Source organism: Lepus europaeus, chromosome 1 (assembly GCF_033115175.1).
Source record: "Lepus europaeus isolate LE1 chromosome 1, mLepTim1.pri, whole genome shotgun sequence".
Lineage (NCBI taxonomy): Eukaryota > Metazoa > Chordata > Mammalia > Lagomorpha > Leporidae > Lepus > Lepus europaeus.
This window is the reverse complement of record NC_084827.1, coordinates 61529553-61553370: the sequence shown is the minus strand read 5'-3', so window position 1 is coordinate 61553370 and position 23818 is coordinate 61529553. Positions and strand designations below refer to the sequence as shown.

The 23818-nt window shown below is 39.6% G+C and overlaps 1 protein-coding gene across 1 annotated transcript in view; it reads left to right on the top strand.

Moving 5' to 3' along the window:
- Positions 1–23818, top strand: part of MAP3K2 (mitogen-activated protein kinase kinase kinase 2) — an 83214-nt gene that overhangs the window by 22112 nt on the left and 37284 nt on the right. Inside the window, exons 2-5 of the mRNA XM_062180273.1 lie at positions 11529–11597; positions 17420–17547; positions 18150–18190; positions 20041–20140. Coding sequence (XP_062036257.1) covers positions 11591–11597; positions 17420–17547; positions 18150–18190; positions 20041–20140 — 276 coding nt within the window. The 5' untranslated portion in view covers positions 11529–11590. The remainder of the gene's footprint in view (positions 1–11528; positions 11598–17419; positions 17548–18149; positions 18191–20040; positions 20141–23818) is intronic.

Sequence of the window (23818 nt, the reverse complement as noted above, 5' to 3'; positions counted from 1 at the left end):
GTTGGCCATATATTTTCTTATGAAATATCTGTTGTGGGGCCAGTGCTATGGCGCATCCGGTTATATGTTTTGAAATATTCAGATCCTTTGCACATTTAATAAAATGGATTGCCTATTATTGTTGAGCTGTAAAAATTCTTTTGTATCTTCTAGTTACAAGTCCCTCATCAAGTAAGAGAATATTTTTATTTTTATTTTAAGATTTATTAAGGGAGTACTTTAGAAAGCTGTGGGTAGGGGCCGGCGCTGTGGCACAGTGGGTTAAAGCCCTGGCCTGAAGCACCAGCATCCTATATGGGCTCTGATTCTAGTCCTAGCTGCTCCTCTTCCAATCCAGCTCTCTGCTATGGCCTAGGAAAGCAGTAGAAGATGGCCCGAGTCCTTAGGTCCCTGCACCCACATGGGAGACCCGGAAGAAGCTCTTGGCTCCTGGTTTCGGATTGGCGCAGCTCCGGCCATTGTGGCCATCTGGGGAGTGAACCATTGGATGGAAGACCTCTCTCTGTCTCTATCTCTCTCTGTAACTCTTTCAAATAAATAAAATAAATCTTAAAAAAAAAAAAAAAAAGCTGTGTAGAAAATGGAATTAAAAGATCAGTTTACTTTCCTGAAAAATTTTTGAAATCTATGCATTTGAGAGGGGCTCTTCAAAAAGTTAATGGAGAATGCATATTATGAATAAAAAATTGTAGATTTCAAATTTTTTGTATCCACAAACCTTTTTTTTAAAGTTTCATTTGAAGTTACATTTTTTTGAAATGCCTTTGTATGCATTTTTGCAAAAATTTTCTCCCATTTTGTGTTTTTTTTTTTTTTTTTTTTTTTACCTTTTTGATGGTATCTTTTGAAGCACAGAATTCTTTAATTTGGTGAGGTCTAATTTATCTTTTTCTTTTGTTGCTTGTGTTTAGTGTTATATCTCAGAAATCATTGCTTAGCTCAAGCTTGGTCACAAAGGTTTCATTTTTCTTTTAAATTTTACAATTTTAGCTGTTACATATAAGTCATTGATTCATTTTTAGTGAATTTTTGTGTATTGTATGAGGTAGGAGCTCAACATCATTCTTTCACATGTAGCTCTCTAGTTGTCCTAGCACCATTTATTGATTCATTTATTGATTTTATTTATTCTTTGTTGAATAGTTTTGGTGCCCTTGTCACTTGTATTGTTTTTTATCTTTTTTTAAAAGATTTTATTGGCCAGCGCCGTGGCTCAACAGGCTAATCCTCCGCCTAGCGGCGCTGGCACACCGGGTTCTAGCCCGGTCAGGGTGCCGGATTCTGTCCTGGTTGCCCCTCTTCCAGACCAGCTCTCTGCTATGGCCCGAGAGTGCAGTGGAGGATGGCCCAAGTCCTTGGGCCCTGCACCCGCATGGGAGACCAGGAGAAGCACCTGGCTCCTGCCTTCGGATCAGCGTGGTGCGCCAACCGCAGTGCGCTAGCCGCGGCGGCCATTGGAGGGTGAACCAACGGCAAAGGAAGACCTTTCTCTCTGTCTCTCTCTCTCTCACTGTCCACTCTGCCTGTCAAAAATAAAAATAAGCCAGCGCCGTGGCTTAACAGGCTAATCCTTTGCCTTGCGGCGCCAGCACACCGGGTTCTAGTCCCGGTTGGGGCGCCGGATTCTATCCCGGTTGCCCCTCTTCCAGGCCAGCTCTCTGCTATGGCCCGGGAAGGCAGTGGAGGATGGCCCAAGTCCTTGGGCCCTGCACCCGCATGGGAGACCAGGAGAAGCACCTGGCTCTTGGCTTCGGATCAGCGCGATGCGCCAGCCGCAGCGGCCATTGGAGGGTGAACCAACAGCAAAAAGGAAGACCTTTCTCTCTGTCTCTCTCTCTCACTATCCACTCTGTCAAAAAAAAAAGAAAACAAAAATAAAAATAAAAAAATAAAAATAAATAAAAAAGATTTTATTTATTTGAGAGGTAGAGTTACAGACAGTGAGAGGGAGAGACAGAGAGAAAGGACTTCCTTTTGGTTCACTCCCCAGATTGCCGCAACGGCCGGAGCTGTGCTGCCGAAGCCAGGAGCCAGGAACTTCTTCCGGTGAACGGGTACAGGGGCCATCTTCTGTGCTTTTCCAGGCCATAGTAGAGAGCTGGATTGGAAGAGGAGCAGCCAGGACTAGAACTGGCACCCAAAGGGGATTCCAGCGCCGCAGGTGGAAGATTAATCCACTGTGCCACAGAGCTGGCCCGTTTTTTTTATCTTAAAAGGAAAGCATTTAGCATTTTCTTTTTTTCAAAGATTTATTTATTTTATCGAAAGGGAGAACTATATATATAGAGAGAATCATAGACTGAAGGATCTTCCATCTACTGGGTCACTCCCTAAATGGTCACAATGGCTGGAGTTGGGTTGATCTTAAACCAGAAGCAGGAGCATCTTCCAGGTCTCCCACATGGGTGCAGCATCTCAAGCGCTTGGGCCATCCTCTACTGCATTTCCAGGTCCAACAGCAGAGAGCTGGATCGGAAATGGAGCAGTGAGCACTGGAACCAGTGCCCATGTGGGATGCTGGTCCTGCAGGCAGAGGTTTAACCTACTGCACCACAGTGCCAGCCCCAAGCATTTAGTCTTTTAATGCTAGAAAATATGTTAGCTATACATTTTTCCTAGATTCCCTTACCAAGCTTAGGAAAATTTCTCCTATTCTTTGTTTTCTGTGAGTTGTTATTCTTGAAATTAGAAATGGATTTTGGATTTTTCGGTCAAATAAATTTTATGTCTATTGGTATAATTACATATGTATTTAGTTTGCTTAATATGGTGAATTACATTGATTTATTTTTCATTGTGAACCAAATCTGCATTCCTAGAATAAACACTGCTTGATTATGATATATTATGCTTTTTGTATATTGTTAGATCAGTTTGCTAAATTTTAGTTAGGAATTTTTACACTTACGGTAATGGGGGATATTTGGTATTTGATTTTGTTTTTTGTCATGTCTTTTTCTGGATTGAATGTCAGGATAATGCTGACCTCACAGAATGAGTTAGGAAATATTTCCACTTTAAATTTTTAGAAAGGATTATGTAGAATTGATATTACATATTCCTTATTTTTTGGGTAGAATTCACCAGGGAGGCCATATTAACCTGGACTTTTCCTTATGGGAAGAGTTTTACTACAAATGAAGTTTCCTTAATAATAGATTTGACTACTCAGGTTACATGCATCTTTCTTTTTTCTTTTCCTCTATTTATTTAAAGTGTTATTTGAAGGCAGAGAGAGAGAGTCAGAGAAATATCTTCTTCCCTCTCCTCCTCTGTTTGTTTATTTGAAAGTCAGGATGACAGGGAGAAAACTCTTCCATCTGGTGGCTCACTCCCACCAAAGGGCTACAACAGCCAGGGCTGGGCCAGGCTGAAGCATGGGACAAGGAAGTCCATCCTGGTCTCCCACATTGGTGGCAGGGGTCAAGTCCTTGGGCCATCTTCCCTTGCTTTCTCAGTCACATTAGCAGAGAACTGGATTAGCTGTGGAACGGCCAGGATATGAACCAGCGTTCTGATGTAGATGCTGGCTGTGCAAGCAGTGACTTACCCTGCCACAGCACTGGCCCCGTATAGTTCTTCTTGAGTGAGCTATGGTAGTTTGCTTTTTTTAAGAAATTTGTCCATTTAATTACTTTGTTTAATTGATTGGTATAATCTTCTTAATAATTTGTTATTTTTCTTTTATTATTTGTAGGATGTATAGTCATATTGCCTCTCATTTTTTGATTTTGATAATTTGGTTTTTTTCGACCAAGTATTTTGGCTAGTGGTTTAACAATTTCAGTGATCTGAAAGAACTAGCTTGTAGTTTTATCAGTTTAATGTTCTATTCTCTGTATTTGTTTCTGATTTTTTATTATTTAGTCTTCCTTTGGCTTTAATTTGCTTTTAATTTACTAATATGTTTTACTGTAAACTGAGGTCAATGATTTGAGACATTACTTTTCTCCAATATAGGAATTTTTAGAGTAGGGTATAGAACCCAGCCACTCTGATATGGGATGTAGGCATCTTAAGCACTAAGCTAAATGCCCTCTCCCTAGATTAAGTATTTTTTGTTGTTATATTTTGTTGTTTTTGGTTGATTAGATTTAGCTTTAAAAAAAACTTTTTTGTTGAGGCCCTTGCTGTGGCTCAGCAGATTGAAGCCACTGCCTGTGATGCCAGCATCCCATATGGGCACTGGTTCAAGTCCAGGCTGCTGTACTTCAGATTCAAGCCCCTGCTAGTGTGCCGGGGAAAGCAGCGGAAAGTGGCCCAAGTGCTTGGGCTCCTGTACCCACGTGGGAGACCAGAATGAAGCTCTAGGCTCCTGGCTTCAGCCTGGCCCAGCCCCAGCTGTTGCAGCAATTTGGAGGTGAACCAACAATGGAAGACTCCCTCCCCTATATTCCCCACTCTCTGTAACTCTGCCTTTCAAATAAATTTATTAAAAATTTCAAAAAACTTTGAAATTTACACTTTTTTCATAATACCCATTTTCAGTTAACTATTTTTTTTAAAGATCTATGTATTTATATGAAAGCTAGAGTTACATACAGAGAGAGGGAGAGACAGAGAGAGAGTGGTCTTCCTTCTGATGGTTCACTCCCCAGTTGGCTGCAACAGCTGGAGCTGTGCCAGTCTGAAACCAGGAGCCAGGAGATTCTTCTAGGTCTTTCACACAGGTGCAGGGGCCCAAGGACTTGAGCTGTCTTTTACTGCTTTCCCAGGCCATAGCAAAGAGCTGGATCGGAAGTGGAGCAGCTGAGACTTGAACCAGTGCCCATATGGGATGCCGGCACAGCAGGCAGCGGCTTTACCCGCTAAACCACAGCGCCGGCCCCAGTTGTGTTTTTTGAAGCCAATTTAAATCTGATGAACTCCGATTTACCAATTTTTTCTTTTATTAATTGTACTTTTGTTGTCATTTCTGTTTGGTCATCAGGTATCTTTACTTTCCTTGCACCTGCAATATTTCCATAGCCTTTCTTTGATTTTTATGGCATTGTCACTTTTGAAGAATATGATCTTTTTTTATTAAATACAGTGTTTCCTTATTTTGTATTTGTTTTAAGTTTCTTTATGATTGTGTTTAGGGTATGCAGTCTCAGAAAAGTGCTTAGTTGACCTTGTGTCCTTAGTGTATCACATCTGAAGACACTAGATGTCCCTGTCTTGAAGGAGTTGCCCAATTCCTCCACTGTATACTTACTGACTGCATTAAATTAGTTTGAGCAAAGATACCATAAATAGTATGGAGATGAGACACAGACTAGAGTTGAATTTATCCAACTAAGACTTAGAGTCACTTTACACAAGAGAATATCAAAATGGGCCATAAACTAGTGAAATGGTAGTCAACATCTTTAGTCACTCGATAATTGTAAATTGAGAATACAGTGCTGTATTCTCAAACACAACAATACACAAACACCAGAATGACTAATATGGAAGAACTGGAACTTAGGGCTCGGCACCATGGCGCAATGGGTTAATCCTCTGCCTGCAGTGCCAGTATCCCATATGGGTGCCAGTTCCAGTCCCAGCTGCTCCTCTTCCAGTCCAGCTCCCTGCTATGGCCTGGGAAAGCAGTAGAGGATGGCCCAAGTGCTTGGACCCCTGCACCTTCGTGGGAGACCTGGAAGAAGCTCCTGGCTCCTGGTTTCGGATCAGCTCAGCTCTGTCCATTGCAGTCATTTGGAGAGTGAACCAGCGGAATGGAAGACCTATCTTTCTGTCTCTACCTCTCTGTAACTGTCTTTCAAATAAATACAAATAATTCTTTAAAAAAAAAAAAAACTCTTAGGCTGGTGGAAGTATATGAGTTGATACAGCCACTTTGAAAAGATGCTTGTTCTCACTAAAGCAAACAATATGCATGTCTTAGAGAGCTTGCGCCTCCTTTCTGGGTGTATATCTGACAGAAATATGTGTTTGTGTTTGCCAAAAGATGTGGTCAAGGCAATTCACAGCAGCATTATTTGTAGTATTACAAAACTGGAAACAGCAGTCTGCATATCCTTCAGGTATATTAATGCAATGGAATATTATACAGTGATGAAAATTAACAAAATGCTAATGCAGGTGATATGGAAGAATTTCAGAGACATAATAAACAGTGAAAATAGCATATGTTTTATGTAATCTAGTTACTATAGAATTCAAAAAAAGGGCCATTTTATCTGTGGTAATAAAAGTCAAGATACCCTTGCAGAGAAAAGGGTAACTGACTGGGAAGATGTAATCCAAGGCAGTCTTCTTGGGTGCTGGAATTGTCTCTCTCTTCACCTAGTTGGTAATTTTACAGGTGAACATATATGTAAAATGTATATTTAAAATTTGTGCACCTTGCACTAAAAAAAAAATCTAGGTGTTAAGTAGAAATATGTCCTATCACTTTCTATATGTTTGAAGCATTTTGTAATTAAGAATAACAATAATTTTTTTGAATTCTCAGTGGTCAATAATAATTGAAAGTGAATTTGAATTAATCAGGAAAAATTGTAATATTCTGGTATTTGTTTGGCTTTGGAATATACCCTTATTCTAGGTTTGATTAAATTTAGAGCAGCATTCAAAAGTTGTTTGTAAAAGTCCATGGTGTTTCTCAGATTATCTGGGCTGTTTCATTCTCTTTGTTGCAACCAGTTTGAGAGAAAAATGAGATAAATCTTTCAAGCTTACATCAAAGTTAACATCACCTGGGTGATGGGTAATATTCAGAAAATGAACCTTTTTGTCCCCTTGGCCCTCAGATGTCTCTTATATTATAGGATGCTTAGACTAAATCTTTGTGTCTTTGAGTCCTGTGCTTGACTAAAAATCAAGTATTGGAAAATCCATTATTAGAAAATCCTAAAAATGGGGTGGGCATTTGTTTGGCCCAGCAGTTAAGATGCCAGTATTCCACATTAGAGTGCCTGAGTTCAGTTCCCAGCTCCAGCTCCTGATTCCAGTTTCCTGGTAGTGTACACCCTGGGAGGCAGTAAACAGCCCAAGTAGTTGGTTATGTGGGACAACCATATAGCATTCTTGGTTCCTGGCTTTGCCTCCTCCCTCTCCTTGCCTTTGTACACATTTGGAGAATGAACTAGCTGATGAGAGTTTGTTGTGTGCACTCTCTCTCTATTAAAAAAAAACATTGAAAACTGAAGTAACATAGTGATTGTCCCTGGAAATGATACTGACTGGATGATGAAAGGAGTATCTTCATGTTTTGTGTTACAATCCATATATTAAAAATTTTTTCCTTGATAATCCCTAGTGATGCTTCACATTTCAAAATGATAATAACACTCCAAAGAAATTAAAGCTATCATTATGTTGACTTTCTTTTTCATATTGTGTGTGTGGCTTCCTCTAGGAATGAGTTACGGTACTAAAGTAGGTCAGTGGTTGCAAGGTGGCAGCATGAAAGGAGAACATGCATACTGTTTTTCTACAGATTTGATTAGTTGCCACTATTTGAAAATGGGATCTTACACTAAAATTTGGATTTGGAGCTTTTTGAAGAAATCAGTGTATCTGATAATCCTGAACCTGAGCTGCTGAGGCAGCTGTTGACTGATGCTGAGGCTGTTGCCCCTCTTGCTGGGCAGACCAACTCTAGTTAAGTACAAAAGCTGCTTTCTCTTTCCTCCCACTACCTCTTCCTTCTTCTTTTTTTTTCCCTCCCCCTCTCTCCTCCTTCCTGTTGGAGATATAGTTCACATGCCATGAAATTCACTCCTTTAAAAACTACAATTCAGTAATTTTTAGTCTACTCAAAAAGCTGTACTACCGTCACCATTAATTACTAATTCCAAAACACCTTATCACCTCCAAAAGACACATTGTGCCTTTCCATAGTTATTCCCTATTTCTCATACTCTAGCTCTAGAAAACCACTTATTTTCCCTTAGTCTCTATAGATTTACTTATTCTGGACATTTCATATAAGTGAAATAATTAATGTATGACCTTTTGTGTCTGGCTTATTGCACCTAAAAGTGTTTTCAAGGTTTATGCCTGTTGAAGCATGCATCTGTACTTTGCTTTATTTTTGACTGAGTCATATTGATGGACATTTCAATTTCCACACCTCATGCTGTTGTAAATAATGCTGTGTCATTGAATGTAGTATTCAGGTTTTTTAATGGAGTTCTACAAGTGTGTTATGAATTCTCTCGAGTGTATATAGGCATGGAAATAGCTATTCCTGTGGATCCTGTTTCTTATATCATCACCACCATTTGTCATTGTGTTTTAAATTATAACCTTCCTACTGAGTATGAATTGCCCTTGCGCTCATGACGGATAATATTGAGCATAATTTCAAGTGCTTATTGACCATTGTGTATCTTTGGATGAACCTCTAGTGAAATCCTTTGCCCATTTCATAATTTGATTAGTTGTTTTGTTGAGTTTTAATAGTTCCTTTTATATTATTTATAGATCTTTATAAATTCTTTTCAGATACACGATTTGCACATATTTTCTCCCATTCTGTGAATTGTCTTTTCACTATCTTGATAGTATCCTTTGACACACAAAAATTTTTAATATTCATGAGGTCTAATTATTTTTTCTTTTATTGTGCTTTTGGTGTCATATTTAAGAAATTACTGCCTAATTTTCCAAAGCTTTATGCATCTGTTCCCTTAAGAGCTTTGTAGATTTAGTTCTTTCTGTCTATTTAGCTCTACTTTATTTTTTTAAAAGATTTATGTATATATTTGAAAGGCAAAGAGAAAGAGAAATCTTCCATCCACTGATTCACCCTGAACCATCATTGCAGCCGCGAGAGTCTGCATTAGCAGGAAGTTAGTCAGGAGCTGGAGCTGACTGTCAGATCCAGGCACTCCAGTGTGGGATGTAGATATCTTAACTGGAGCCTTGACTGCTAGGCTAAACACCTGTCCCACAGCTGAATTTTCACCTTTGCTTTTGTGTCCTGCAAATATACTGAACTTATTTATCAGTTTTAATAGTGTTCTTGTGAATATCTTAGAATATTCTGTAATAGGATTTTGTCAACCTGTGAATATATTTTTTAAAGATTTATTTATTTACTTGAAATTCAGAGTTACACAGAGAGAGAAGGAGAGGCAGAGAAAGAGAAAAAGGTCTTCCATCGGATGGTTCACAATTGGCTGCAACAGCGAAAGCTGTGCCGATCCGAAGCCAGGAGCCAGGAGCTTCTTCTGGATCTTTCATGTGGTTGTAGGGGCCCAAGGACTTGGGCCATCTTCTGCTGCTTTCCCAGGCCATAGCAGAGAGCTGGATTGGAAGAGGAGTAGCCGGGACTAGAACTGGCACCCATATGGGATGCTGGTGTTTCAGGCCAGGGCATTAACCCACTGCGCCACAGCCCACAGCGTCGGCCCTGGTTGTTTCTTTTTAGGAATTTGCCTATTTCATCTAGGTGGGAGATCTGGATTGTGTTCACATCTCCTGGCTTTGGCCCCTGCCCAATCCCAGCCATTGTGGTCTTTTGGAGAGTGAACCAGGGAATGATTGTTGTTTTGCTTGTATAGCCAGTGTAGGCCTCTGGCTACTTTGCATAGTGTTTTGTTTAACTTTGAACCTATTTGAATCTTTGAATCTCTAGTCTTTGAATTTAAAGTATGTCTGTTATAGATAATATATATTTTTTTATTCTATTAATCTGTGCCTTTGTTCTTTCCATTTATACTTAGTGTAATTAAAGGTCTGATTATGTCTGGCATTTTCTAGTTTTGTTAGTCAATTTTTCCAATATTGCCTTTTGTATCACATAGGTGTTTTCTAGTGTGTAATTTTTTTAAAAAAATTTATTTATTTATGTGAAAGATTTTCACAGAGGAGAGGCAGAGAGAGAGAAGGAGGTCTTCCATGCGATGATTTACTCCCCAGTTGGCCGCAACGGCCGGAGCTATGCCGATCCGAAGCCAGGAGCCAGGAGCTTCTTCCAGGCTCTCGTGTGGGTGCAGGGGACCAAGCACTTGCATCATCTACTGTTTTCCCAGGCCATAGCAGAGAGCTGGATTGGAAGTGGAGCAGCCGGGTCTCAAACTGGCTCCCAAATGGGATGCTGGCGCTTCAAGCCAGGGCATTAACCCGCTATGCCACAGCACCGGCCCTACTAGTGTACCCTTTTAATTCTTTTCTTTTGATATAGATCATAAAAAAATTTTGTTTGATATATACCATAAAACATTTTATATGTTTTATACATTAATATTACATATATTTCATGATATATATAATAAAAACACATGTATGTTTTTCATTTGAGTGGCAGACCAAGAGCGGGTGCTCCCATGTGCTGGTTCTCTTCCCAAATGCCTACAGTGATCTGGGGGCTGAAGTTTGGAGCTGGGAATGCTCTTCAGGCCTACTGTGTGGTTGGCAGGAACCCAACTATTTGAGACATCACTGCTGCCTCCCAGGGTCTACACTTGTAGGAGCTGGAGTTAGGAATCGAACCCAGGCGCTTGGATGAGGGACACAGGCATCCTAACTGGCTTCAGCATCTTAACCGCTAGGCCAGATGCCCCGCTTACTATATTTTAAAAAGGTTTTTTTGGTTGTTGATCTGGGTATTACTATTAATATCTTAATTGATAACCATGTAGTTAGGTTAATACCAACTTAATTGCATTAGTTTATAAACACTTTCAATAACTCCATTCTTCTATCCTTTGTACTGTTATTTTTATGTAAATTATATAATTATAAGTTGTATGCCTGGCAAAACAGATATAATTATTACTTTATGCAGTTTCTTTAAACCAGTGTAGAAGTTTCCTGTTGCTACTTATGTAGAAAAGATTTAATATAACAGATCTGATGGCTGCTTATCCTTACAAAGGCCTAATTTTCAAGGTCAGCAAGGCCAGCCCTTGGCTGACACTTAAGTTTTGGGAGGGTTCCAACCTCTTTAACTGATAACAATTCACTGTGCCTAAGCTGTTTGTAGAAATACTGGTTTATGCTGAACGTGTGTTTTTTTTTTCCGGGAGTCTAGAATTTTTTTATGAGTTAAATGAGGGTGTCCACATGATCAGTCCCCAGTGTAAATCACCTCTTCCCAGCAGAATGTGTAAAGTAGTCATATTATATATTTCTCATTAATATTATTTTTTAAGAGTTTATTTATTTGATTATTTATTTGAGAAGTAGTGTTACGGACAGGGAGAGGGAATGACAGAGAGAGAGATGGTCTTCCATCTACTGGTTCACTCCCCAAATCAATGCACTGGCCAGAGCTGGGCTAATCTGAAGCCAGGAGTCAGGAGCTTCTTCCGGGTCTCCCATGCAGGTACAGGGGCCGAAGCACTTGGACCACCTTCCATTGCTTCCCCGTGCCATTAACAGAGAGCTATATTGGAAGAGGAGCAGCCCAGACAAAAACTGCTACCCATATGGGATGCTGGAACCTCAGGCTGAGGCTTAGCCTACTGAGCCACAGTGCCAGCTCCCCTCATTAATATTATTTATACTGACTTTTTTTGTGTGTGGCTGCCTCATTTGTTTCTTCTTACTAATGTATTTATCTTTTTTTTTTTTTATCACCCCCAAAGGCAATAAAGAATGCTGACAGAAGAACCATTTGCCTAATTTTCAAATTGTTGAACCAGTTGCCATGATGGGTAAGTTCAAACCAAAAGCATTGTCAGCTATAATTAAAGGATGCTATGGGGGAGGGGCAAATTTTCCTGTATTGCTTGTTATGATAGGCCTATTTATAAAGAAATTTTTGATGTGAGAATTTATATTTTTTCTTAATAGATTTTCCATCAGGCAGTGTTTGTGTTGTATGGCTTGGAGATGACTACTTTATGCACAGTAGTCATTTAAAATATGATGATAAGGTGGACTTGGTTTGCATAGAATCTGATGGCTGAGGAGCTTAAATTTGCTCAAGTTCTTTGTTTCCAAAAAAAAAAAAATTGGTTAATTAATTTATCTGTATTTGAGAGGCAGAGAGAGATTTCTCCCAACTGCTAGCTCATTTCTCTAATGCCCACAACAGCTGTGCTAGACTGAAGGTGGGAGTTCAGAATTCAGTCTTGGTTTCCCATGTGGATAGCAGTTATCCAAGTACTTGAGCCATCACCTGCTGCTTCCCAAGGTGTGAATTATCGGAAGCTGGGACTGAGAGCAGAGCTGAGACTCAAACCTAGGCACTCTGGGGCCAGTTCTGTGGCATAGCAGGTAAATCTACCGCCTGCAGTGCCGGCATCCCATTTGCGCGCAGGTTCGAGTCCTGGCTGCTTCACTTCCGATTCAGCTTTCTGCTATGGCCTGGAAAAGCAGCAGATGATGGCCCAAGTACTTGGGTCCCTGCACCTGTGTGTGAGACCTGGAGGAAGCTCCTGGCTTCGGATTGGCCCCCCCATTGTGGCCATTTGGGGAGTGAACTAGCGGATGGAAGATCTCTCTCACCTCTGCCTTTGCCTCTGCATTTCTGTAACTCTGCCTTTCAAATAAATAATTGAATCTTAAAAAAAAAAAAAAAAAAAAAGCAAAATTCTTACATTAAAGAAAAAAACAACCTGGCACTCTGATATGGAATGCAGGCATCCCAGGAAGCAATGTAACTGCTGCATACTCCTATCCATGTTCTTTTGTGAAGAGGCTGCCACACTCTGTGTACTTGTGGCATGTGTGTAAGCCAAAACTTCACTTTCCTACTTTTTTCAGTCTCCCGCACATTCTCTCTCTCTCTTTTCTTTTTAAAAAGATTTTATTTATTTTATTTGAAAGGCAGAGTTACAGAGAGGCAGAGGCAAAGAGAGAGAGATTTTCCATCTGCTGATTCACTCCCCAAATGACAGCAACGGCCAGAGCCGGGTTGATCTGAAGCCACAAGCTTCTTCCAGGTCTCCCATGTGGGTGCAGGGGCCCAAGGACTTGGGCCATCTTCTACTGCTTTCCTAGGCCATAACAGAGAGCTGGATCAGAAGTAGAGCAGCTGGCACTTGAACTGGCACCCATATGAGATGCCAGCACTGCCAACAATAGCTTTATCTGCTACACCACAATGCCAGCCTCCGACATTCTCTTAGTTGCCGTGAGCACCTTGTTTTCTCGTCCAGCTCCTCCACACTAGTCAGCTTCATCTTCAGCTCTAGGTTGGGTATACTTTTTGCTTTTCTCTCTCTTTCTCCTTCCTCCTCCCTCCCTCCCTCCCTTCTTTCTTTTTTTAAAGATTTATTTATTTATTTGAAAGTCGGAGTTACAGAGAGAGAGATCTCTTCCCCCTGCTGGCTCACTCCCCAGATGGCTGCAACAGCCAGGACTGGGCCAGGCTGGAGCCAGGAGCTTATTCTGGGTCTCCCACACGGGTGCAGGGACCCAAACACTTGGGCCATCTTCTGCTGCTTTCCCAGGTGCATTGGCAGGGAGCTGTATAGGAAGTGGAACAGCCAGGACTCAAACCGGTGCCCATATGGGATGCTGGCACTGCATGCGGCAGCTTTACCTGCCATGCCACAGTGCCAGCCCTCCCTTACTTCCTTCCTTGTCCTCTCCCCTCCCCTCCTCTCCCCTGCTCTTTCTTTTTTTACTGAATTCCTATCAACTTTTCATTTTGTTTGCTCTCCCTTGCATTCTGAGTTATATATTAAATTGATTTCTGTCATCATTCTTGAATAATATTGCAATTCAGTAACAAAACAAAGAACAGTCATTGCTTAAAAAATGTATGAAAGAAGTCACAGACAACTAGGGTTATTTAAAAGTGTGAATCACAGTTGAGCTTTTCATTGAAGATAGTCATAGTATTTTTCAGATATAACAAATGAGCATATGAGATTTAATGCAGTGTTTCTGTTAAAAAATTTAATTGAATTTATTTCCCAAATATTTTCTGGGCTTTGTACTTAGTTAAATGTTGTCATATGTCAGAAACCCACTACAGCCTCTGTGCATCAGAGTCTGGGATCCACTGGTGTCCTCACTGCCTAATTGAGTCAACTCATGATCTTTAGGACATTTATCATCCATATATCATCTGCATAACCTGACTGGTACCCTGTGACTACCACAGGGATCTCTCTCTCTCTCTCTCTTTTTTTTTTTTTTTTTGTTAATATTTATTTGGTAGAGAACACCCATTGGCCCCTGGCTGGAGCCAAAGCTGTTAACTCAGTCTGGGATTTACATGTGAGTGGGAAGAGTTACTTGAGCCAGCTCTGCTGCCTCCTATAGTCTGCATTAGCAGGAAGTTGGGATCAGAAGCCAGAGCTAGATATGAACCTAGGTACTTCAGTAGGGAACATGGGCCTGTTAACTGCTAGGCTCAATGCCTACCCGAGTTTTTTTTTTTTTTTTTTTTTTTTTTTTTAATAAACTTATCTTATAATCCCACTTCTTCATGAATCTTTTTAAAGATTTATTTATTTTTATTTGAAAGTCAGAGTTACACAGAGAGAGAAGGAGAAGCAGAGAAAGAGAGGTCTTCCATCTGCTTGTTCACTCCCCTATTGGCTGCAATGGCTGGAGCTGCGCCGATTTGAAGCCAGGAGCTTCTTCCGGGTCTCCCACACGGGTGCAGAGGTCCAAGGACTTGGGTTATCTTCTGTTGCCATAGCAGAGAGCTGGATTGGAAGTGAAGGGGCCGGGACCTGAACCGGGTCCCATTTGGGATGCTGGAAACTGCCGGCGGCTTTACCCACTATGCCACAGTGCGGACCCACTAGAGATTCTTAATTGAGTCCTGTCTGGACTGTTGAGGACCAGTTTTGTTTTGTTTTGTTTTCATGCAAATGTTGAGCTCTTTACTTAGCATAGAGTTGGTCTCCTGTGTTTAAAGTTAATCGAAAATGGATGTTAGTGGAGAATGGGACTGGGAATGGGAGAGGAGGTGGGGTGGGAAGACAGGTATGGTGGGAAGAATCACTATATTCCTAAACTTGTACTTAGGAAATACATGAAGTTTGTATTCCTTAAATAAAAGGTTTCTTTGGGAAAAAAACAAATAATAAAAAGAATTGTTAGAACAGTGCTCATTATGGTTTGAGCATAATGGTTTCATCATTATGCTTGATCTTATGCCAATTTGTTAGCTCCCGTTTTATCTGTCTCCTTAAAATAAATCTTCTTCGGGGTACTTATATCTCATGGATTGTTCACACCAGCAAAAAGAAAGGACCTCAGTTAAATTATCCTTTGTTTTATGCATCATCTTCCTAAGGGCTGAACTTTATTCAGATGACTCTCTCCTTTTTTACATTTATTATAGAAAACCATGCTCTTTTTTAAAGCAAGGAAATAGATATAAATGCGATAAGAGATTTTAGCAAAAGCCTTCTCTGACATTTATTTATTTTGGCATTGTGATATTGATATTAAACATATCAAAATGGCCTGGCACTGTGGCGTAATAGGTTAAGCCTCTGCCTGTGGCATTGGCATCCCATTTGGGTGCTGATTTGAGGCCTGGCTCCTCCACTTCTAATCTAGCTTCCTGCTAATGGCCTGGGAAGGCAGTGGAAGATGGCTGAAGTGCTTGAGCCCTTTTACCCACCCACAATAGGAGACCCAGAAGAAGCTCTTGGCTCCTGGCTTCAGATTGGCTCAGGCCCAGCCGTTGTGGCCATTTGGGGAGTGAACCAGCAGATGGTAGACCTCTCTCTGTGTCTTTTCCTCTCTCTCTCTCTCTCTGTGTAACTCTGGTTCTCAAATAAATAAATAAATCTTTAAAAAATTCAGTTGTTTTAAGTTTTTTCTAATAGGATAATTAGAACAACAATGTTACCTTTAAGTATTAGGAGTTCTCCCTCACCCCCAATATAGAATTAAGACTCTTATTCAAGAAGGTCACATGAAATTAATGTATTCCAGTTAGGATCATTCTGAGCTTATTAGACTGAAAGAAAAGTTATTAAATAATTGATGTAGTAAGAAGAGACCTGTTGATGGTACACCTGTTATGGTTACATTGTACCTGATAGGCCCGATTACCTGTTTGTCTAAGCAAACACTGTGACAAATTTTATTTTATAAAAGATACTTTGTGAAGGATTTAAATCTTTTTCTTAATGTAGAATTTATTAATAATACCATTGCAGTGTTTAGAGGTTTAATATGTAAATAATTTCACTACAGAATGTAATCTATTGAATGTTTATTAAAAATAAGTAAACTGTATAAGTCAGGTATTTGTGTGTCTGAAAGGCTGTTAGGTTGGGGCTGGCATCCCAGAGTGGGGACTGGCTCTTATCCTGGCTGCTCTACTTCCAAGTTAGCTCCCTGCTAATATGTCTGGGAAAGCAGTGAAAGATGGTCCCAGTCCTAGGGCCCCTGCATTTACATGGGAGACCCAGATGGAGTTCCATGGTCCTGTCTTTGGCCTGGCCCAGCCTCTGCTGTTGTGGCCATTTGGGAAGTAGAACACCGATTGGAAGTACAGCGTGGGTGCTCTCTCTCTAACTCTCCCTTTCAAATAAGTAAAATCTAAAAAGAAAAAAGAAAAAAACAAAGACTGTTAGAACTGTGGAATTGTTAGATTAATATGTATGATTTCCCTTAGAGAATATAGCGTGTATTAATTATTACTTTAGGAACATAAATTATTGGTCACCATAATGCTAACATTTTAGAATATAAACTATAAAGGCTCTTGATTCTTTCATTTATCAACTGTTGATTATCACTAGGATTGATTTACTCTAGTGAAAATCAATTAAGGTGTTCCTGAAGTCTTCAAGAGAGCTTCTAATTGAGGTGCATACTTAACGTCTCAGAAAGAAATCTTTGATGTATTTGGAAGAGACCAAAACAGTTCATGATTCATGATCTTTCTCTTAGTTTTACCATCTCAGTACTTTTTCTAAGGAATGGATTTTTCTTACCACGTTACCTTTTAACTTGTTGCTGACAAAGATAATTAACTAGTTTGTCATATGTGAACAAGTTTGAGCTTATACATCTAGGTATCAGTTGTCCAGTGTCTGTAGATGATACTTTTCTTTATTTCTGACTCTTAAATATTGATGAAAGAAGAAAAAGGCCTAACATGAAGTTTCTTCTTTGCATACAAATGTTAAATGATTATGTATTTATATACTCTCCTCTCCCCTGATTTTATTAAGATTTTAGATATCTGGTTGATGTTTCATTTAGGAGTCATAAAAAATAATTCCAGAGCCATTTTGACTCCTACCCTAGGATTTTAAGTCATTAGAAGAATCAGAATAACTTTATTTTGCTTTTATAGATCTGTTGTATGTCTGATACTATAGCTTGAGTCTAGTGCAGTTTTAGTCTTACTTGTTTTCAGAGTTCTTTTGTTTATGTTCAGTTTTTAAGTAAAATTTCATTTCACTGTAGGTATAGCATAAAAATGTTTTAGATGTATTTTGTGTTAAACTAATGCTTTTTTACATTAAATTTTATTTAATATTTTGTATTTGAGGCCTGTGATAAATATATATTGAAATTACAATTCTACATATGTAATTTTAAGAATCTCTAGATGATCAGCAGGCTTTGAACTCAATCATGCAAGATCTGGCTGTCCTTCACAAGGCAAGTCGGCCAGCACTATCCTTACAGGAAACCAGAAAGGCAAAATCTTCATCACCAAAAAAACAGGTATTTGTTTCTGTAGTATTTTTTAAAGTTTATTTTGTTGTCTTATGAATTATTTTCCTTTAATATCCTGTTCTTACAGAGGACTTGTTTAGAGTATTCAGCTTTTATACTTTTGAATCAACTATGGTTATTTATTATGTATTTGGGAAAAATATACCGTTTAATTTGACAAAGTAACTGTTCTCCAAAGCCCATACTTAATCCATTCGTCAGGCACTAAGATGAGAAAATTGTTTTGTAGTTTTATTTTGTTTTTTGCAAATAGGATGTGGGTGATTTTGATGCTTACAAGTGAAATTAGTTTGGGGTTCCCAGCATGAAAAGTGGAAGTACAGTATTCCACATTCCCTGCAACAGGACCTTGATGCCTTCATTAAGTAGATCCTGGAGCTCTTTCCTGTTGAGTCCAGAGTCAGAAACATAATTCTCATCTCACCTTTTTGACAGACACTGTCAGTTGATTGGAGCTGATACTGAAAATGAAAAATCTTTCCCCTTCTGCTGTATTTTAAATGAGTGGCTAAGAAAAATTGGTTTAGAAATGCTAAAAATTTTATCTGATCTTTGAATGATTAGATGACTGACTTACCAATTCATTACAGAATGATGTCCGGGTCAAATTTGAACACAGAGGAGAAAAAAGGTAAGGAAGGAAACATTACATGGCATTTAATTGATTTAATCAAGCCAGATTGGCAAGGTTCTTTCCAATTTTGTTTGAAATTTCGTGGCTTATAAATTGAGAATGGAGTGGTACTTGGTAATATGTAACATGTGCTTGGACTTAAGATAGAATCTGTCAAAATTTTAGGCTTGATATTGGGAGTGATTAATGATTTTACTTTTCAGTATTAGAAGAGAAATAAGGTCACTGAACAAGGCAGCTTTAAATATCATAATTCCATTTTATTTTTACTCAGTGGAAATTAAAGATTTCTCCTTCCCATAATTGTATCATCCCTCTGTGCTATATAGAGTTTATGGACTTAATGTTCACAATTTTGATTATTCTCCAGAGACTTTATGTATTTCATTAGTAATGTTGGGGACACTGTGTTAGAACAGTGACTATAAATTATTTAGCAGAGATTTAAACCTAGTCTTCCTCTTGGTATTTGTAGCTCAATACAATAGTGGTGGTAGTGATAGTTGACAACAAAATTGCTAATAAAAACTACAGGAGTTAGAGAAGATAGGATTTCATTTCTGCTATGAGTTTTCCATTAAGTTAATGAAAAGCCTGTTAGTTTTAGGGAGTTTAGCATAGTTCACAAATCATATAACTTGAAGGTCTAAGTGTGTTTTATACAAGAACACTGAAAAAAGGTGAGTTTACTAGATAATAATCATATAATTGTTATCAAATTGGCTTTCCTTGTTAAGATTCTTTTATGCGTGTTTTCCCAATTCTAAAAACCTGGTTTACTACTACTTATTGAGTACCTACTTATGACAGTCCTAGAAGGGGTAATATGAGCACAGCAGACATGCTGTCTCTTTTGGAGTGTCTGGGCTAGTATGGTAGTCTTCAGGTTTGCAGAATATGCTCTCGGAGCACAGTACAGGCCAGTCTTTTGAGACATAGGAAGAAAATACTAAAACTTGGATTACAGATTTTAGTCATTTAAAATATTTATTTTGGAGTTATGCTTACATGAGACATATGCCCAAAAATGTTGAGGATAAGGATAAAGTCATCAAAATTTGAATCCCCAAAGATTCACTTTCTTCTTTATTTTTAAAATTAAAATAAATTATTTATTTGAAAGGGAGAGTGAGAGACAGAGGTAGGCAGACAGAGCAACAGAGATAGTTCATGTGCAGATCTTAGGAGGCAGTGCTGATGGCTCGAGTAACTTGCTTTAACAGGAAGTTAATCAGGGAATTGAACCCAGGCACCCCAAGGTAGGATGGGGGCATCCTAACTGGCATCTTAACCACTAGAATTCCCAACCCTATAACAATTTGATCAAGTGCACATATTTTTAATACAAAGCTCAAAAAACTTTGAAGTTTGTTCTCTCTAATACAAATTTTGAAAAGGAAATTTCCTGGGGGCTGGCGTAGTAGCACAGCTACCTTCAATGCAGGCATCTCATGTTGGAGAACAGGTCTGAGTCCCATCTGTTCTACTTGCAATCCAGTTCCCTACTAATCTGCTTGGGAAGGCAGCAGAAGATGGCCCAAGTACTGGAGCCCCTGCCACCCACATGGATTACTGGGTAGTGTGCCTGGTTTGTAACCTTGGCCTGGCTGAATATTGGCCACTGTGGGCATTTGGGGAATAACCTAGCAGATGGGAGCTTGTTCGCTCTCTCTTTGTCTCTCGGATACTTACATATGTAATACATATTTTTTTAAAAATCTGTTTTGATGTTTAACAAAAGTGAGCATTTATGTAGTTTCATTTTGTATCTATCTAATGAGGTAACTGTACCAGTATATTATTTATGTCTAAGAAAATAAAAATATTTTAAAATTCTTCCCATATAGAATCCTTCAGTTCCCCAGACCAATTAAACTGGAAGATCTGAGGTCTAAAGCTAAAATTGCCTTTGGACAGTCTATGGATCTACATTATACCAATAATGAGGTAATCATGTATAATTTAATTTTTAGTACTTATTTTGGGAAGTATTATGTTTATAAGACTGTGTTTAGGATTTTTTCTTTTAGAGATTGATAAGTATATGATATGTCAGGAATTTCTCAAGGAAATTTGTGAATTTTAGCTGATTGAAATTTTTGCTATTGTAGGAAATAATAGAAGGTTTTACTGGGAATGTGAGTGAATGGATAATCTATTATAGAAATAAATATATATTACATTGAAATTTGGTCTTATACTTAATTTGTACTCTTGATGGACTATTTTCTTCTCATATTCTACACTTGTTTATAGACATTAGAGCTTTGGCAGTCTTAACAGTTTAGTTAAAACATAAAAGATTGCCAGCGCTGCGGCTCACTAGGCTAATCCTCTGCCTGCGGTACTGGCACACCAGGTTCTAGTCCCGGTCGGGGCGCCAGATTCTGTCCTGGTTGCCCCTCTTCTAGGCCAGCTCTCTGCTGTGGCCCGGGAGTGCAGTGGAGGATGGCCCAAGTGCTTGGGCCCTGCACCCGCATGGGAGACCAGGAGAAGCACCTGGCTCCTGGCTTTGGATCAGCGCAGTGCAGCGCGCCGGCCACGGCAGCCATTGGAGGGTGAACCAATGGCAAAAAGGAAAACTTTTCTCTCTGTCTCTGTCTCTCTCACTGTCCACTCTGCCTGTCCAAAAAAAAACATAAAAGATTGTTTTAGTGTTGGTTAGGACATGATTAGCAATTTAAGCTTATGTTTAGGAATTAATACATGTGATGTTGAATGCTTGCCTGGCACTAAGGAGCTTTGTATTCTGGGGCAATCCCTTTTTAGTCTTTTGTAAAATTAGGATGGGCTGGATGATCTCTAAGGTTTCTTTCAGTCTTTGAGATCCTGTGAGGTCTTGTGATCTTAAAATTTACAAGAATGATTTAGTAGTTATTTTAATTTCTTGATTTACAAAATAATCACTGGATTTTTGAGGCCTAATATAATGAGATACGAATTGCAGCTCCTCACAGAGGAAACATTGTAGACTAGTGTAGAAGCAGACGACTGGTAAGTGGGTTGTTCAAACATGGGAAATTCTCTGAAGAAAATGTATAAAGTGTTGTGATGAAGAATAAAGGCAAGGGCAGAAGCTGTCCTATTTATAATATTAAAGAAGAGCAATGCCAGAAATAATTGTGTAAGCAGGATGAAATGTGGTATAAGTGAGTTTTTCATTTGTCTACAGAATATACTGAAACTCTTAAGTATGAAAAGCCGATCCTACAAAGAGTTTCAGGCAGAGATCCTTGCTGATTGGGAGAGTGGCTTGAGAGCAGTGCATATAGAGACCCTAAGGAGGAAAAGATGTGTGTGTTTCAGAAATAGGAAAAGTGCCATGGGGCCTGCGGTGTGGCATAGTGGGCTGAGCCTCTGCCTGCAGTACTGGCATCCCACGTGAGCACTGGTTCAGGTCCCGGCTGCTCCTCTTCCAATCCAGCTCTCTACTATGGCCTGGGAAAGCAACGAAGGATGGCCGAAGTGCTTGAGCTCCTGTAGCCATGTTGGGAGACCCTGGGGAAGCTCCTGGCTCATGGTTCCTGGCTTTGGATCAGCCCAGCTTTGGCTCTTGCGGCAATTTGGGGAGTGAATCAGTGGGTGGAAGACCTTTTTCTCTGTCTCTGTCACTCTCTCTCTCTGTAACTCCACCTCTCAAATAAATAAATAAAATTTAAAAATAAAGTGGGGATAGAGTGATAGCAGACTGCTTAGTAAAAATTAATGCAAGAAAACATGTGAAGGTGCTTTATCAGTGCAAGGTGTCCATGCTGTGGCATAGTGGGCTAACATGGAGCCGGAATCCCATATGGGCTCTGATTTGAGTCCCCACTGCTCCTTTTCCGATCCAGCTCTCTGCTATAGCCTGGGAAAACAGTGAAGGATGGCCCAACTCCTTGGGTCCCTGCACCCGCATTGGGAGACCTGGAAGAAGCTCTTGGCTCCTGACTTCGGATCAGCTCAGCTCCAGCCGTTGTGGCCAACTGGGGAGTTAAACAGCAGTTGGAAGACTTCTCTCTCTCTCTGCCTCTGCCTTTCTCTGTAACTCTACCTTGCAAATAAATAGATACAATTTTAAAAAGTGTAAATAAAATATTTAAATATATTAGATCTTAAATAGTTAAAGCAAAAGAAAATGTTAATGTAGCTTGTCTAAAGAAACCACGTACAGCTCAGAGATGAGAATATTTTGAGAAAGTAAAAATCCATAACCAAAACATTTAATATCCACAAAGGGACGAGTACTATACTATAGTGATGCCTTGCAGTTTCTTTTTTTTTATATTTTTATTTTTTAAGATTTGTTTGTTTATCTGAGAGGCAGAGTTACAGAGAGGCATAGGCAGAGAGAGAGAGAGAGAAAAGTCTTCCATCCGCTATTTCACTCCCAAAATGGCCACAACCGCCAGAGCTGGGTTGATTGGAAGCCAGGATCCAGGAGCTTCTTCCAGGTCTCCCATGCCGGTACAGGAACCCAAGGACTTGGGCCATCTTCTGCTGCTTTCCCAGGCCATAGCAGAGAGCTGGATTGGAAATGGAGCAGCCAGAACTCAGACTGGCACCCATATGGGATACCAACTCCACAGGTGGATGCTTAACTTACTGCACCACAGCTCCAGGCCCTAAGGAAAATCTTACAAGAGGTGTTAGTTTTGTGGACCTGTAGAGAAATAAAAAACTCATGTATACTGCATATTATTCCACTTATTTATTTATTTCTGGTACAGTATCATTCATACTGTTCAAAATGAACTATTTTTTTTTTATTTTTTATTTTTTGACAGGCAGAGTTAGTGAGAGAGAGAGAGAAAGGTCTTTCTTTTCCGTTGGTTCACCCCCCAAATGGCTGCTGCGGCCAGCATGCTGCACTGATCTTAAGCCAGAAGCCAAAAGCCAGGTGCTTCCTCCTGGTCTCCCATGCGGGTGGCAGGGCACAAGGACATGGGCCATCCTCCACTGCACTCCCAGGCCACAGCAGAGAGCTGGCCTGGAAGAGGAGCAACCGGGACAGAATCCGGCGCCCCAGTCGGGACCAGAACCTGGGGTGCCGGCACCACAGGCGGAGGATTAGCCTAGTGAGCCACAGTGCTGGCCCAGAATGAACTATTACTGTATAAACTTATAGTTCACCAGAATTGAAATACCCAGGAATTTGAAGCTGGGATTGATTGGATTTGTTTTTTCTAGTAACATGCTGACTGTAGTTGTTCTTGTGGGAGATTTTCTGAGCTCTTTCTCAGTTTAGATGAGAACAAGAAAATCTTTCTATGGGCTATTTTCATACTTTACTATGTAAAGTCAAGAAGATAATTCACTTATTTCAAATTTAAGTTCTATTCCTTGTGTTCTTGAACTAATTTTTTTTTCCTTTGTGGAAAGGATTCATATTAACATATAACTGTTATGTCAAAAATTAGCTGAAGGGAGATTGCGTGAATAATACTGAAATGAATTTGCGAAGCATGAAAATTCTGTTTTATTTACTATAATTTAGATAAGCCCGGACTTGTTCTTGACTCTCATTCTGGATTTTACTGTTTATAATAGGTGACCTTAGAACATAGGGATAATCACATCAAGACTATAAAAAAGACCATTAATGAGAGGAGCAAAATTGCCCATTTGATTCATAACTCGTAGGAG